The sequence below is a fragment of the Vanrija pseudolonga genome, chromosome 4 (genome assembly GCF_020906515.1).
Source record: "Vanrija pseudolonga chromosome 4, complete sequence".
NCBI lineage: Eukaryota > Fungi > Basidiomycota > Tremellomycetes > Trichosporonales > Trichosporonaceae > Vanrija > Vanrija pseudolonga.
The window spans coordinates 1,225,162-1,238,511 of NC_085852.1; the positions used below are offsets into that span (position 1 = coordinate 1,225,162).

The 13,350-nt window shown below is 60.4% G+C and overlaps 5 protein-coding genes and 1 non-coding gene across 6 annotated transcripts; 3 read left to right on the plus strand and 3 right to left on the minus strand.

Moving 5' to 3' along the window:
• Positions 1 to 1,777: 1,777 nt before the first annotated feature.
• Positions 1,778 to 2,607, minus strand: LOC62_04G005730 (uncharacterized protein; the record flags this gene model as incomplete). The annotated part of the gene is made up of 3 exons (XM_062772282.1): positions 1,778 to 1,864; positions 1,948 to 2,572; positions 2,599 to 2,607. 3 exons carry the CDS (start codon positions 2,605 to 2,607, stop codon positions 1,845 to 1,847), a joined length of 654 nt encoding a protein of 217 aa, XP_062628266.1. The 3' UTR covers positions 1,778 to 1,844.
• A 358-nt stretch (positions 2,608 to 2,965) lies between these two features.
• Positions 2,966 to 3,259, minus strand: LOC62_04G005731 (uncharacterized protein; the record flags this gene model as incomplete). Its single annotated transcript, XM_062772283.1, has 1 exon — positions 2,966 to 3,259. The coding sequence occupies one exon, from the start codon at positions 3,257 to 3,259 to the stop codon at positions 2,966 to 2,968; it is 294 nt and encodes a 97-aa protein (XP_062628267.1).
• A 959-nt stretch (positions 3,260 to 4,218) lies between these two features.
• LOC62_04G005732 (uncharacterized protein) lies at positions 4,219 to 5,170 on the minus strand (the record flags this gene model as incomplete). The annotated part of the gene is made up of 2 exons (XM_062772284.1): positions 4,219 to 4,238; positions 4,279 to 5,170. 2 exons carry the CDS (start codon positions 5,168 to 5,170, stop codon positions 4,219 to 4,221), a joined length of 912 nt encoding a protein of 303 aa, XP_062628268.1.
• Positions 5,171 to 8,121: 2,951 nt separating this feature from the next.
• Positions 8,122 to 8,370, plus strand: LOC62_04G005733 (uncharacterized protein; the record flags this gene model as incomplete). The annotated part of the gene is made up of 1 exon (XM_062772285.1): positions 8,122 to 8,370. The coding sequence occupies one exon, from the start codon at positions 8,122 to 8,124 to the stop codon at positions 8,368 to 8,370; it is 249 nt and encodes an 82-aa protein (XP_062628269.1).
• Positions 8,371 to 8,785: 415 nt separating this feature from the next.
• On the plus strand, positions 8,786 to 8,886 carry LOC62_04G005734. The gene is made up of 2 exons: positions 8,786 to 8,822; positions 8,849 to 8,886. It is a non-coding gene; the product is annotated as a tRNA-Pro (tRNA).
• A 3,332-nt stretch (positions 8,887 to 12,218) lies between these two features.
• priA_9 (Protein priA) lies at positions 12,219 to 13,097 on the plus strand (the record flags this gene model as incomplete). The annotated part of the gene is made up of 2 exons (XM_062772286.1): positions 12,219 to 12,375; positions 12,426 to 13,097. Exons 1-2 carry the CDS (start codon positions 12,229 to 12,231, stop codon positions 13,095 to 13,097), a joined length of 819 nt encoding a protein of 272 aa, XP_062628270.1. The 5' UTR covers positions 12,219 to 12,228.
• Positions 13,098 to 13,350: the final 253 nt, after the last annotated feature.

Below are 13,350 nucleotides of genomic sequence, written 5' to 3' on the forward strand. Positions count from 1 at the left end.
CGCCTAATCATGAAACGACGGTACGAGATCTGGTCGGCGTGTGATTTTGAATTAGCGTGCGGTTTCTAATCTTGATTATGCTTGTGCCAAACTACCTACCAGCAGCCCATCAGTTGGGCCGTTCTCTGCAGACTGACGCCGATGCGCCGCGACATGTCTCTGAGCATGCTGGTTGCCATCCATAGACCGGACATGACATGTTAGTTCAGAGTCCTCGGCACTGGCTTGCTGGTGACCCTGCCGCGAAGCTCAACACCATAAACGATCGCCGGCCGGCCGGGAGGAGCACACCACCCCCGCCTCCGCCTCCGCCTCCGCACACACACACACGACTCCGTACCCGGCACACAAAAGAGGACCGACTCTACCCCCCGAACCCGTCGCCTGACCCCCCAGGACCGGATTCTGTGCGGCTCGAACCGCGGACCTATCCACCTAGCGATGGGCAGGCTTTCCACCCGCCAGCTAGTCAAGTCAAGCTGGCTAGCTGGCGGGCGATGCTGGATGCGCGGGGATTGGCTTAGTATGCACCGCGGGTGGGGATCACACCGTGCGTGTGGCGGTTTGTGCAGATACGTTGCGACGTCGTCGCAGCACGCACAGGGGGCAGGCCGTTCTGCACACTTCGCTTGGTGCACATGCCCATGGCAGCGTGCTACAGCCACGCCCGCCGTACACGACATCCAGCGAGGTCGCGATGTCCAAGCCTCGCCACGTGGCGTGGGATTCTCGGCGCCGCCTGCGTTCTCGGCGCTGCATATGTACCGCATGCACCCAGGCCGCCAAACATGACCGATGCGATCACACGCACCCAGGCACTGGGATAATCTAGATTATCCGCCCGCCCACAGTCCACATGACGCCCACAAGCGGCGGCCACATGGCCGCCAGTCAACTGTACAGTCAGACTCCGCTGCTCCGCACCTGAACCCGCCTTCGGACCCCGCGAATGATGTACAGACGGCCGATCTTGCCGCCGCGGCGGTAGCAGTAGTCACCCGTGGCGGCGGCGGCGTCAGGTGGCACGCGCGAGGCTGAGCGCCCGTGCCACAGGGTGGTGTGCAGGGCCAAGGAGTCCGCCACACTCGCCCTGGCTCCCTGGTGCCCTTGCTTGTGGCGGATGTGGCACGCCGACCCACTCCAACGGCACGGTTCCGGGCGAGATATCCGATGCCTGCTGCTGGCACAGAGTGGGTATCGGTAGTTGAAGCGGCGGCGCCTGCTCGGCAGCCTCGTCAATTTAGCGCGCTTGGCACCTCGTGGATTTCCGGGGGCGAGCGCTGGTTTCGGGCGTGCCGTAGGGTGTCTCTGGCCCTCCGAGGGTCGGGAGGGTGTCTCCCGATGGCGGCGGGGTGGTGAGGTGTACGATGGCTGGTGCGGCGGTCAATGTGCGTACCTAACGCCGTACTCGGGTGCGGCGTGTTGTGCCTCTACCCCTCTGCGCGCCATCGCCTCCACGGCCTGTCGTTGTCCACTGCCAGCTACCGATAAAGACACTTGGAAGCGAGCTGCTGCGCCGCTGTAGGCACTACAATTGTCGACGCTTGTTCGGGGTGGCGACTCGACAGGGCGTTCACCGTAGCCTGGGTCGCCTGAGGGCCTCGTCACTGGCGCCCGAACAGTCTGTGTGGGCATTGGCCACACAGAGAACTCGGCGGACGAACTGGACGAATCAAACACCGTGTCCAAAGCAGTTGAAACGCACCTACTTCGATGTGTACCTCGAAACATGAGTGCCGTGCTTCGACTGGTGGTTGAGCTTTGTGTAACAGAACAGCGCAGGTATTGAAATCCTCCTGTTACCATAGCTACGGACATCGTGACGCACGCAGCAATCAGCCTAACTACCAGAGGAAAGTGTCGCCTGGGGAGATCAATCTCAGTCCACCTAAGAAGAAACAAGGACTTACCGCACACTTCACAAGGTGGGGGGTCTGGAGTAAGCACAATATTTATCTGCCCCTTGTCGATTCATGCGGCTACGGGCCCTCGCAAGCAGGTGTGTAACCTTGCGCTCTGTCAACTCCGATGTCCGGGGGTAGAAGACAAGAGGCAGCTCGAGAGCCCAGAGGGCAGCCTCGTTGTCAAAATCTGCAGCATAGTCGATGCCGTCGTACTCGCCCTCATTGTGCGCATTTGGCCAGTAGATCCGGAGGGTTCGATACGGGCGGGGCAGTGACGATTCCCAAATGTCGCTCAGCTCTGCGCAGTGCACCGTGAGATTTGCAGAAGAGATGCTCCGACAGGGGAGGTACTCGAGGCGGCCCTGAGACCATGAGCCGCTGCGAACACATACGTCTGGGGCATCGAAGAGGAAGAGACCTTCATCAGGAAGACGTTTGAACGTCGGCTTGATGCCATACTTGCGGTATAAGGTCCCGTTGGGGTACGGATCCTCGAGGATCAGGCGGCGTACTTTTGGAAACAGAGGGGTCGGTGCCCCCAACGCCGCTGCTGCTGCGTACACTTTGGCCAGGATTTTGTCGTCTGGGGGAGGAGAGAGCTTCAGGTGCTCGATGAAGCCGAGGCACTGTCGAGTACGCGGGCGGAGCTTTTTGACAATCTGAGCCAGCTGGACATCGCTCAGGACCACGTCACGGTAGACATGCCGTGCAGCAACGTCCCAGACGGTGTGTGACACCCGCAGAAGACGGATGAGAGTTGGGCGGTCGGCGACGGGGTCAAGCGCGCCGATGATGAGAGACAGGACCTCGGTTGGCAGATGCCTGCATGCAGCGTTGTCCGGAGCCTCATGGAGGAACGACGTGTGGTCTGCTTGTGGGACATGCGGTGTTCAGTGGTTCGGCGATAGCTAGTCGTATTTTGTGGTCATCGAGACTGACGCGCACAAGGCTGGTCTACATTAGCATATGCAACGTCGCGGCTGGTCTTTATCGTCGGGGTGGGAATCAGTCGTCGAACCAGAGGTGACGTCATTGTATACAATAACAAGGCAGCTCGAGAATCAAGTTCTCAACCTGGCGCAATCGCGTTTCGCAAGCAAGATCTCCAGTTTCATGGAGCGAATGAAGCCGAGCGCAGTCCGTCCCCGCGATGACAAGCGTCGGACAAGTTTGGACATCTGGGCATCGTCCAGCGTAACCTCGCGGTAGAGCCGGCGCGCGGACATGTCCCACATGGCCGCGGAAACGCGGAGGAGGACAAGGAGCGTCGACCTGTCCGCGATTGGGTCCAGGTGGTCGACGATGCTGCTGAGAACTTCATTCGGGAGACGGCAGGTGGGCTGTGGGGCTGCCATTGGGGTGGCAGTGCGGTGTTTCGGTCGCCCGATTTGTGTCGGGGCAGTTGGGCCTGCAGCAATTCACGAGCAGGGCGCAGTAGAGGAAGAGTGGTCGGCCATACTCTCCAGGCAGCTCACACAGGAGACACAGGAGGAGACCTCGTAGCCCTGACGTCACAGAGCCGTGCTGGCGCCTCTGTCTCGCTGACTGTCTCCAGACCCCCACGAGCAGCCGTCCACTGTGCCTCGCTGCGCACAGCACACCGTGGTCCTTGACACCGGTAGCTGCCGCCGACTTCACTTGACGACCCGTATTGTGCACAGTAACTGGCGGCACGCTGAGCACAGCTGTCTGAGGAACCGAACAAGTGAGGAGTGCGCGAAAGAGGCACTATTGAACCTTGATGGAGTTGGTCCCGCGACCCATCAGACGCTCAGAGGTCGTTGCCTGCTGCTTGCTCCCTGCAGCCAGTCCACTGCTGCGTCCCTTTCGGAAGCGCTGGCTCCCGACCCTCCTCGCGCGCCCAGGACCACCGCTCCTCGGTGCCCGGCGCCCGCCGCCCAGCCAACGCGGCCAACGCCGGCGCCTCCGGCATGCCAGGTGCGACTCCAGGCGCAAAGTTCGGAGCGTCCTCGTCGGCAAGGCGTCACTTTCAAACGCGCTGGTCCCAGTCCCCTGCCCCTGCTCGGTAGAACTGTAACTCGCTCGGCCCGGTCACAGCCACGACCTCGAAACGTTGGACCATATCGGCACTGCTTTGCTGGGGTCTTCATACCCGGCTGGCCCAAAATAACTGAAACGCGGTTTCGTGGTGCCTAGGATCACCCGCGGAGATGCTCCTGTCCCCTGTGCGACCACATCGAACGGCCGAGGCTTTACATGCGTTATGCATTCTTCCGAAAGCTCTATGTTACATAGGGAGGAGTGCGGCCCAAACAACGTCGTTCGAGAGACCGATCAAAGCCGGCGTGACTGGCTACCTCTCCCAAGTGCCGCCTGGCGCTGTCAGTCTCGTCGGAGGCGCAGTTGGACTCACCACACACCCTACACGGCGGGGGGCTTGCTTTGAACGCAATCCTCACCTGCCCCTTGTCTTCGAGATTGATGCGGGTGCGATTTCGGGCGAGTCGGCGCATGACTTTGCGCTCTGTCGAGCCTTCTTCCTTCGATGTTCCAGTATTTGCGTAGATCACAATGGGTAGGTCGATTGCCCAAAGTGACGCATCGTTGTCGAAACGCGCGACATATCCGATTTTCCACTCATCTTCATAACCAGCCGTCGCCCAGTAGAAGGATAGAGTGCGATACGGGCGGGGTAGTGCCGACTCCCAGACCCAGTTCAGCTCTCCAGAGTGCACAGTGAGGTTGGACGATGAGATACTTCTGCAAGGTAGATACTCGAGACGATCTTGAGACCACGTGCGGCCTCGGACACAGACGTCGGGGGCGTCAAAGAGAAGGACACCTGGCTCGGCTAGGCGCTTGACGTTTGGCGTCAGGCCGTACTTGCGATCCGATCCGCCCAGAGGGAACTGATCGTCGAGGATGAGGCGGCGCACGTTGGGGAACAGTGGTATCCCATCGGTACCGGCAGCTTTGTAAACCTTTGCCAATATCTTGTCCTTGGGAGGAGGGGAGAGCGTAAGGCGATGCACGAATCCGAGGCACGTTCGTTTTCGTTGGTTGATTCTGTTGACAATCCGAGAGAGTTGAAGGTCACTCAGCGTAATGGAACGATACAAGTGACGCGCGGCCACCTCCCAGACAGTCTCTGAGACACGCAGAAGGCTGAGAAGGGTCGGGCGGTCGTCGACGGGGTCCAGCTCATTTACGATAGAGGTGAGGATCTCGGTAGGCAGATGGCTGCTTAGGGGTGAGGTCGCCGGGGAGCTGTCGGTGGGTCGGTGCTTGGTAGTTGGAAGCCCCATTTGGATTGGTGGTGTGTAGTGTAGTGTGACTTGAGTGTTGTGGATGAGTGCGTGTGAACACTTGGCTGAATAGTGTGGGTCTGGAACGGGGATGCCTCGGCAGTGTCCCAAATAACCGGCAGCTGGACAGTTTATGCTTCCAGCATGCCAACACATAGCTAAGCATCTTCTTGATGCCCCGGAAACATCGCGAGCGCGCCTGAGGCGCAAGGGTCACGCCAGAAACACCATAGGCATGAAGCAGCGAGACTTGTTATGGCTGCATCGCCTTCAGTAACGGTCGCCCACACGGCAGCACGCTGACGAACCTTGTTTTGTATTTAGTGTGCGGAGTGCAGCTTTCGTTATGTGCCCAACACGAGCACCCGACAGCCTTGCAAGGTTAAGGTTGTTCTTGCTACATACCACACGAGTTCCTGTGTCAGTTTGCTTTTAGTATCACCTTCACGAGTTAGCACCCCCCTTCGGTTTCTCGGTTGTAGTGAAGCACCATGTCAGTTACGAAGATACGCACCAACTGACGTGCAGAAGGCACTGTTGCTCTCGACCGATTGCCGCGTCGTCTCGTGGCGTCGTCATTCCAGAGGGACGCGTCTCGAGCGTGTAGTCGCGTCTTGAGGCGCGTCACCGACCACAACGCGTTGTGGCACTCATCGCACTGTGCACTTTCCAACTCCCCCTCTGACCGCTGATTGTCGAGGACCGCCCTTCGCGACCAGACTCCCCTCGCGTTTCCTCGATCACAACAACAGTGCCCGTCCCGCCAGGGCGTAGCTTGTATCGGCGCTAACTCTCGCCATGACGGCCGTTGAGCGCCTTGTTCGTTGTTTACAGTGATGGAGGCAGAGAGGAGTTGCTCGGGACGCGTCGACATGTCCTCGCCCTTCCAAACGGTATAAAGAGCGCTCAGAATGTGGCCCACAAGTCCCGTCACTGCATCTACCTTGTCGCATAGCTGAACATTCACTTCGGTTGCACGATGAGGTCGTTTCTCGTTGGTCTGGTGACTTTACTGGTCATCCAGAGTGAGTTGACCCCTCTACATTTCAATTGTCTGACGCGCCAGCATCACTCGTCGAGTCTGCGCCATACGACAAGTCCCCAACAGGCTCGATCACAGAGTACACCCCGGTCAACCAGGTTCCCACAGGCTCGGTCCCCACCCATTTGGCAAAGGACCCTGTCTTTCAGATAATCAGGCTCAGAGCTCCAAAGGGATTCACTCGCAAGAATTGCGGGTGGGACCAGTCAGATATCGCTCAAAACAACCTCAACTCTTGCGGTCTGGCAGGATCCCTCCTAACAATGGCTCTCAGCTTCCCAGACTACATAAACTACTACATCTGTTCTCCTGCCAGAGTTAAAGGGGTTCCCAAAGGGATGCGCAGGATCAGGCTTCCGACAAGTACAGGCGATAATTGTTTCGTGGTGCCTATTGATGAGGCCGCCCCCCTTGATAACATTCAAGGGGAGGACGAAACGAAGGATGAGGGGCAACCGGTCGGCTACACGTGAGTAGATGAGAGCGTGCAATTCGACTGACACACACCTACAGCTGGCCCGGGGCAGTCGAGTGGTCTATAATGGCGGACAACAGCGAGTATATCAAGGGTCAGATTTCACCACCTGCGGCGAAATCTGCTGTTGTCACGGGACACGTACACGGTGTTCCTCAACGAGGTTGTTCGCCTAAAATCGTACGTTGACCGTGTGCCACGAAGCTGACTGGGGGCTAGGTCCTGGAGTCACTCACTGGTCGAGAGGTGAAGGTGTCCAAAATAGTCTCGACCACAACGGATGCCGTGTTGGAGGAGCTCTTCCGATACGGTGACAGACGGCCGACCGTAATTCAGACCAGGAGGCGGAAGCCAAAGGACTCCAACGGGCAGGAGCAGGAGGATGACCTGGAGAGCGAACCCGAATTTGACTACTTCGATCATGCCTACGCCTTTCGCTCATACTCAAAGTACGGAAGGGATAGACCCAAAGACAGCGCGAGCTGACTGTGACACAGCGGCCGGCTAGAGCTGGCTAACCCTCATCAGACTCATGCCGATAACGTTCGGTTCGCCATGAGGGACATGGACTGGATAAGGGAGAACGTAAACCGTATCTATCAAACCATCGACGATCTTCCACCACCGCCCAATACTCCAGTTCCCAGAAAGCGAGCAGGTGAAGAGTGCCGAATCGTCGATCCCGCTACACTCCGGCCCCTTCTTCCAACCCCGCCGCCTGCACCTGCACCGAAGCCCACACCGCCACCTGCCCCTCCTCCCCCTCCTCCCCCTCCTCCCCCTCCTACTCCACCTGAGCCTCCTGCTCCTCCTGCTCCACCTGAGCCACCTGCTCCGCCGGCACCGGAACCTCCCACTCCGCCTCCTGCGCCGCCGGCTCCTGTCCCCGAGCCCGAAGGTCCTCCGACACCCGAACCTCCTACGCCGCCTCCTGCTCCACCCCCTCCTGTCCCCGAACCTGAAGGTCCTCCAATACCGGAACCTCCTGTTCCGCCCCCTGTTGTTCCTGTCCCTATCCCCGACCCGGGTGGCATAATCCCCATTCCAGGCGACGATCACAGTACAACGCGTCCTGTCATACCCGTCATTGTGTCCACAAGCTCAGATACAACCACCACGACTTCGACCCCAGAGCCAACTACGACCACGCCAGAGCCCACAACGACCACGCCAGAGCCAACGACGACGACCCCAGAGCCCACAACGACGACCCCCGAGCCTACCACCACCACCCCAGAGCCCACGACGACGACCCCAGAGCCGACGACGACGACCCCCGAGCCTACCACCACCACCCCAGAGCCCACGACGACGACCCCAGAGCCCACGACGACGACCCCAGAGCCGACGACGACGACCCCAGAGCCCACCACCACCACCCCAGAGCCCACGACGACGACCCCCGAGCCAACGACCACGCCCGCCCCTCCCCCGATGCCGCCTGTGGCAGTGCCGCCCGCACCGACCCCGAGCTGCGACCAGGTCGGTGTGCAGATCCGTCCCGACGGTCCAGAGATCCCGTTCTGCATGAAGCCTCTGAAGCCTCCCTCGCCGCCCCCCTCGCAGGTCGTAACCACCGTGATCACGCCGACGACTGTCTGTGATGCGGTCCAGTACCGCCCCGACGGCCCCGAATTCACACACTGCCATTCGAGGACGTTGACCGAAATCAAGACCCTCTGAATGAATGAAGCCTTGAAGAAAGTGAATCAGTATACGTACCTTATACCCCAAGTTGTACGCCCGCGTCTGGTACGCGGGACGAGTACCCGATTGTGAATGAAAGTAAGTCTGCACTGTGTTCGTGGCGTGGTGGCGGTGGGACTTGTGAGTGGAGTGGGGGCCCGTTGGTTGCTCCCGGCCTAGAGACACAGATGTGTCAATGTCGTCGAGGAGTCCATTTACCTCCGTACAGATTGGCACCAACCCGCACAAGCGCACATGAGCACCTACGAATGGGATCTCAAGCGCGTGGAACTCCCCGTCAGATGCCTCCAGCGAAGGGGATTGTCAAGACAGAACACCCAACGATGTCAAAGAGTTGGAGGTCAGGCGGAGAGCTCAAAATCCAAACACCCACCGAGAAAACAGAAAGGGAGCTCTTGTGGTGTAGTGGCTATCATACTCTCTTAGGGCGCTGTTAGCACCTTAAGCTGAAGCTTGGGAGTGGTCCTCGGTTCAAATCCGGGCAAGGGCCCTTGATCTTTTGCTGCGCGCGTGCGCGTATGCATGCAGCAACGTCGCGACGCGACTGGCGCGTCGGTTGCTTCAATCCCTGGACAAGAAGGTCTTCGGTTGGTCGAGGAAGCAAGGTGGACCCTTTTTCGCGTATTTTTTTCGGCTTCCTCAGCCTTCTTCCGCCCAAACGCCACACTCGTCATGCCCGCAAACGCCGCCACTGTGTGCGGGCAAGCAAGTTGGCGCATACGGTATGGCGGTCGTCGGTGGGCAGGATGCATGCTATTACTGGACGATAATACCGATGGAAAGCAAGCAAGTAAGCTCTGCAAACAAACGCAGTGATGATCGACGAGGCACACACACATAGACGCAAAGTGACAAACGTGCGTGTGTAACCGCTGCGTTCCTGCGCACGTCAGCACGCAGAAGCCGCTGCGGATATGACACCGCCGATCACTGAACGCTGAGCCAAAGGCTCGCTCGCACCGCCGCCAAGTGGGCCAAGAGCCAAACAACTTGGCGGCCCACAGCCAAACTCGGCGGCCCGCAGAGGCAGCAGGACGCAGCATGTGGGCATGGTGCTGCTGCCCTATGTAGGTTAGTGGCTCACTGCGGCGGTGGTGGCAGTGGCGTGGAAGGGAGGCATGATCAGTCGGACAACCCGACCGGACGCGCTCGCCCGAGCGAACGTGAATGCAGCAGAGGCTGCGCGCTGGGCAAGAGGAAGAGGGGCAGGCAACCAGGCAGTGGCGGGGACAAGGTTGACAAGGTAGTAGCGAGGCGGAGGCGCGGCGGGGCGCGTCGCGTCGCACGCCCACCCGACACTCGAGATTGGCTTGTGTGCGGCGCACACGGCGCACAATGAGTCGTGCTCCCTGTCGGCGTCTGCTGAGCTGCGCGGAAGCATGAGGCTATCTCACGGAGAGATCGAGTGCGACGTGTGTGTATGGCTCGGTTGTGTCTCCGTGTGTCCGAGACATGGTAGACGAGGTGTCGGATAGAGGCCGCCACGCCACATGACATGCAACCAGCCGTCGGACGAGCTGGCTGGTAGCGACCCTCCACAGGGTACATGTTAGGGTGGTAGGGTCTTTGAGAGAGCTGCACGACCCCATATCTGGCGGCCCAGGTATGAATGAGACTGACACCCGACAAAGCCGGCCGGGCCGACTCCCGAGCCTCACCTGGTGCGATCTGGCTGGCCTGGACTGTGCCTTCGGGACGAGCTTGGGCGAGTTAAGTATGCAAGCGAACCCAGAAACTAATTGTGGATCTGCATGCGCATCTGCGCGCTAGACGAACGCGGCGGGAAAGAGTCGGAGAGCTGTGCAAGTTCGTAGACCGACAGACGCGTAGCAGCCTCCTTCCATGCATGGACGACGGCGCCAGCCCACCCCGCCACCGAACATGGACGCGAACACTGGGCGGCCGCCAAGGCGCGTCTGGCTGAGGCGGCGCCCGCCGCTGAGCTTGGAGCGCCACGAGACTACCGCCGCGTGCACGGACGGTGCACCCTAGCTCGCTCGCTTCGTACCAAGGAGGCTGGCTGGTTTCTTGCATGCATGCTGTCGCGTCGGTCGGAATCGCGGTCGGTCGGCACTGTCTCCGGCCCCCGTGTGCCTTCCTTTCTGGACGCCACCGCCACTGTTCCCCACCCCGAGGACCACCGTAATGGGATAAGGGCCGGTGCAGGGCCGCCAACCCTGGCGCCACTCCGATGGTGCGAGACACGTCCACTTCGTCTGCACAAAGTACCCCGCTGCACATCGCCTAGCACGGCGCCGGCGCGCGCGTAAATCCCCCGGACGTTCCTGTACGTCGTCGCTCCTGCGGCCGGCAGTTCCTGAGCGCCAGTGCCTGCCACCCCACCCTGGGGATACCTTCTTCGCTTGGCCTGGTGGTGGTGGTGGTGGTGGTGGTGGTGGTGGTGGTGGTGGTGGTGGTGGTGGTGGTGGTGGTGGTGGCGCGGACAGGATCACACCCAGGACGACGACGAGCCACCGACTTGGCAGGTGCTGCCGCGGCTGGCACCCCGGAAGGACGTGCACCCGTTGGCCGACCGATACAATTAAGTCGTTGGAGCCCACCGGCTCGACAATTAATTACTGGTCCAGCCCACCGGCGAGTGCCTTCAGTGCTTAACGTCCCGCTATGCTTATGGTATCGCGGAGATAATATACGTTTCAGAGAGAGACAATGTCGTGTCGTGCGAGTGATGCAAACGGTAGTCCGTCCTCGTGCATGTCCGCATACAGAGAAGCGTTGTGAAATGACCGCTGCTGTGCTGTCCGGTGCAGCTACATCGCCGCCCCACCCACCGCAGGCCCACCACAAGCCCACCATCCCGGTTCGTAGGTCCCTGTCAGCCCAGCAGCTCCCTAGCTCTTGGGAAGAAGTGGCCAAGAGCGGCGGTGGCCAGCTCGTCCGTTCCGCCGGTGCGTTTACCGGCGCGCCGGAATGCGCTTGATCTGGCAGTACTATGCAAGCATGCTGACCGTAACCGCATTCCGGTAGCCGACGCAGGCGGGCGGGCAGGCTGGCTCGGGTACCGTGGTCGGCTCGCTCTGCTCTGGTCAGGAAGGTTCGCACCAGATCTGCTTGGGGCCAAAGGGTGCGCATAGTCACCCCAGGGCCAGCGGCCCAAACTTTGCGCATGATACCCTCGCGTGCCGGCAGCAGCGATGATTAACTGCCAAGTCATCCTGACGCGACCGCTGACCACTCGGCGGGCTGACTCGTCATGCGGCGCGACGACGCGGCGGCCAGGAACCAGAAGGAACTGCAAGGAACTGTACTAGAGGGTGCCGTGGCGCCGCCGTGGACGTTGGTGGCGTGGCGTTCCGGACGAGTCGGCATCGACGACCCCCGACGGACCCTAGCACCCCCGCTTGGCAAGCCGATTGTGGCACTCGTCAGGATGTGGAGCGAGCCACCACCTTCGTATGTGCGCCTGGTGACAAACTTTTCTGGCGGCCAATGTTTGGACGCGCAACGAGTGTCCGCCGCGTCGCCGCAGCAAGGACCCGATAGGGGCGGGGGAATTAGCAGAGGGCAGAGATAGCGCGAGGGTCGATTGGCAGCGTGCAACGTTCGAAGCCCGGCGGCGTCGAGGCAAGACCAGAGAGGAAGACGAGAAGGCGAGCCCAAGGGGTGAGGCGCAGACCTTGGACCTCGATGAGGAAGAGTGGCTGTAATTGTTTGCCTTGTGGCGTGTTTATCGAGGGGACATGGAGGGGACGAGGTGTTGAGAGGACGCCTTTTTGCTCTCCTGCGGGACTTCCCCCCCGCTTGCCAGTCCGATATAAGACTCTTGACACCCCAAAGATCTCCCCCATCATCTCTTCTATCAAATCTCCCACCATGCTGTTCCGCTCGGCTGCCACTGTTGCCTTCGGTCTCCTCGGCCTCGTCGCCTCGCCCGTCCTCGCCCAGAACGAGGACACTGGCTGTATCTGTGACGGTTACGGCACCAACATCAAGTACGACAACGGCACTGTCGAGCAGGATGTGAGTTGAGCCACTGGACTGTCGAGGTCGTCGGTACTAACCCACCTCAGGAAATCCTCAAGACGCGTTCGGAGAACGGCCTCGGATGGTGCATCAAGGACGGTGTCCTCCTCACCTCGATGCAGACCGAGATCCGTAACGGCATCAACACTCGCGTCAACAACAACTGGATCAACGGCCCCTGGGCCATCCGCTTCTACGGCGGTATCGTCAACGGTGTCCCCAACCCCAACCCCAACCTGAACGCCATCGCCCGTACCGTCATCAACACCATCTCGGACCTCGTCGCCCTCCAGCACCCCGACTGCACGGCCACGTACCCCGCCGACGGCAACTTCCTCCCCGTCGCCTGTGAGCCCCTGTGCTCGTGGACTTGCGCGCCCGGCTTCGAGCAGTGCGGCGACAAGGCATGCATCGACCCCGCGACCCAGGCCTGCCCCTCGGGCTTCCCCGTCTCCAAGCTCCGCCGCTCTGAGCCCGCTTGCCCCGTCGGCGCCACCGTCTGCCCCACCTCCACCGGCGGATGGGAGTGCCTCAACACTGCCTCCAACCTTGAGGCCTGCGGTGGCTGCCCCGGCACCGAGGGCTCGGTCGACTGCTCGGCCCTCCCCGGCGTCGCTGACGTCGCGTGCCGCTCCTCGCAGTGTGTTGCCTCGCGCTGCAACCGCGGCTTCACCCTCAAGGCCGGCGTCTGCGTTCCCAGCCCCAAGCGTTTCTGGTAGACGTAGACAGTCGTATAGCAGCAGCAGCCTCTCCTCCATTATTTTAGCATAGATTTGATAGAACACGGACATTTCGCGGCCACTATTACATAGGCCGGCGCCTCCCCCCACGTTCTTTTTACCATGGTTTCTTGGGCTATCACTATAGCGTTCATACTCATGCATTAACATTTTCGATACTTGATCAAACTGCTCTGATTCGCTGACCGCGTTATGGCTAACCTCTAACGTGCTGACTGGACAGGAATGTCCT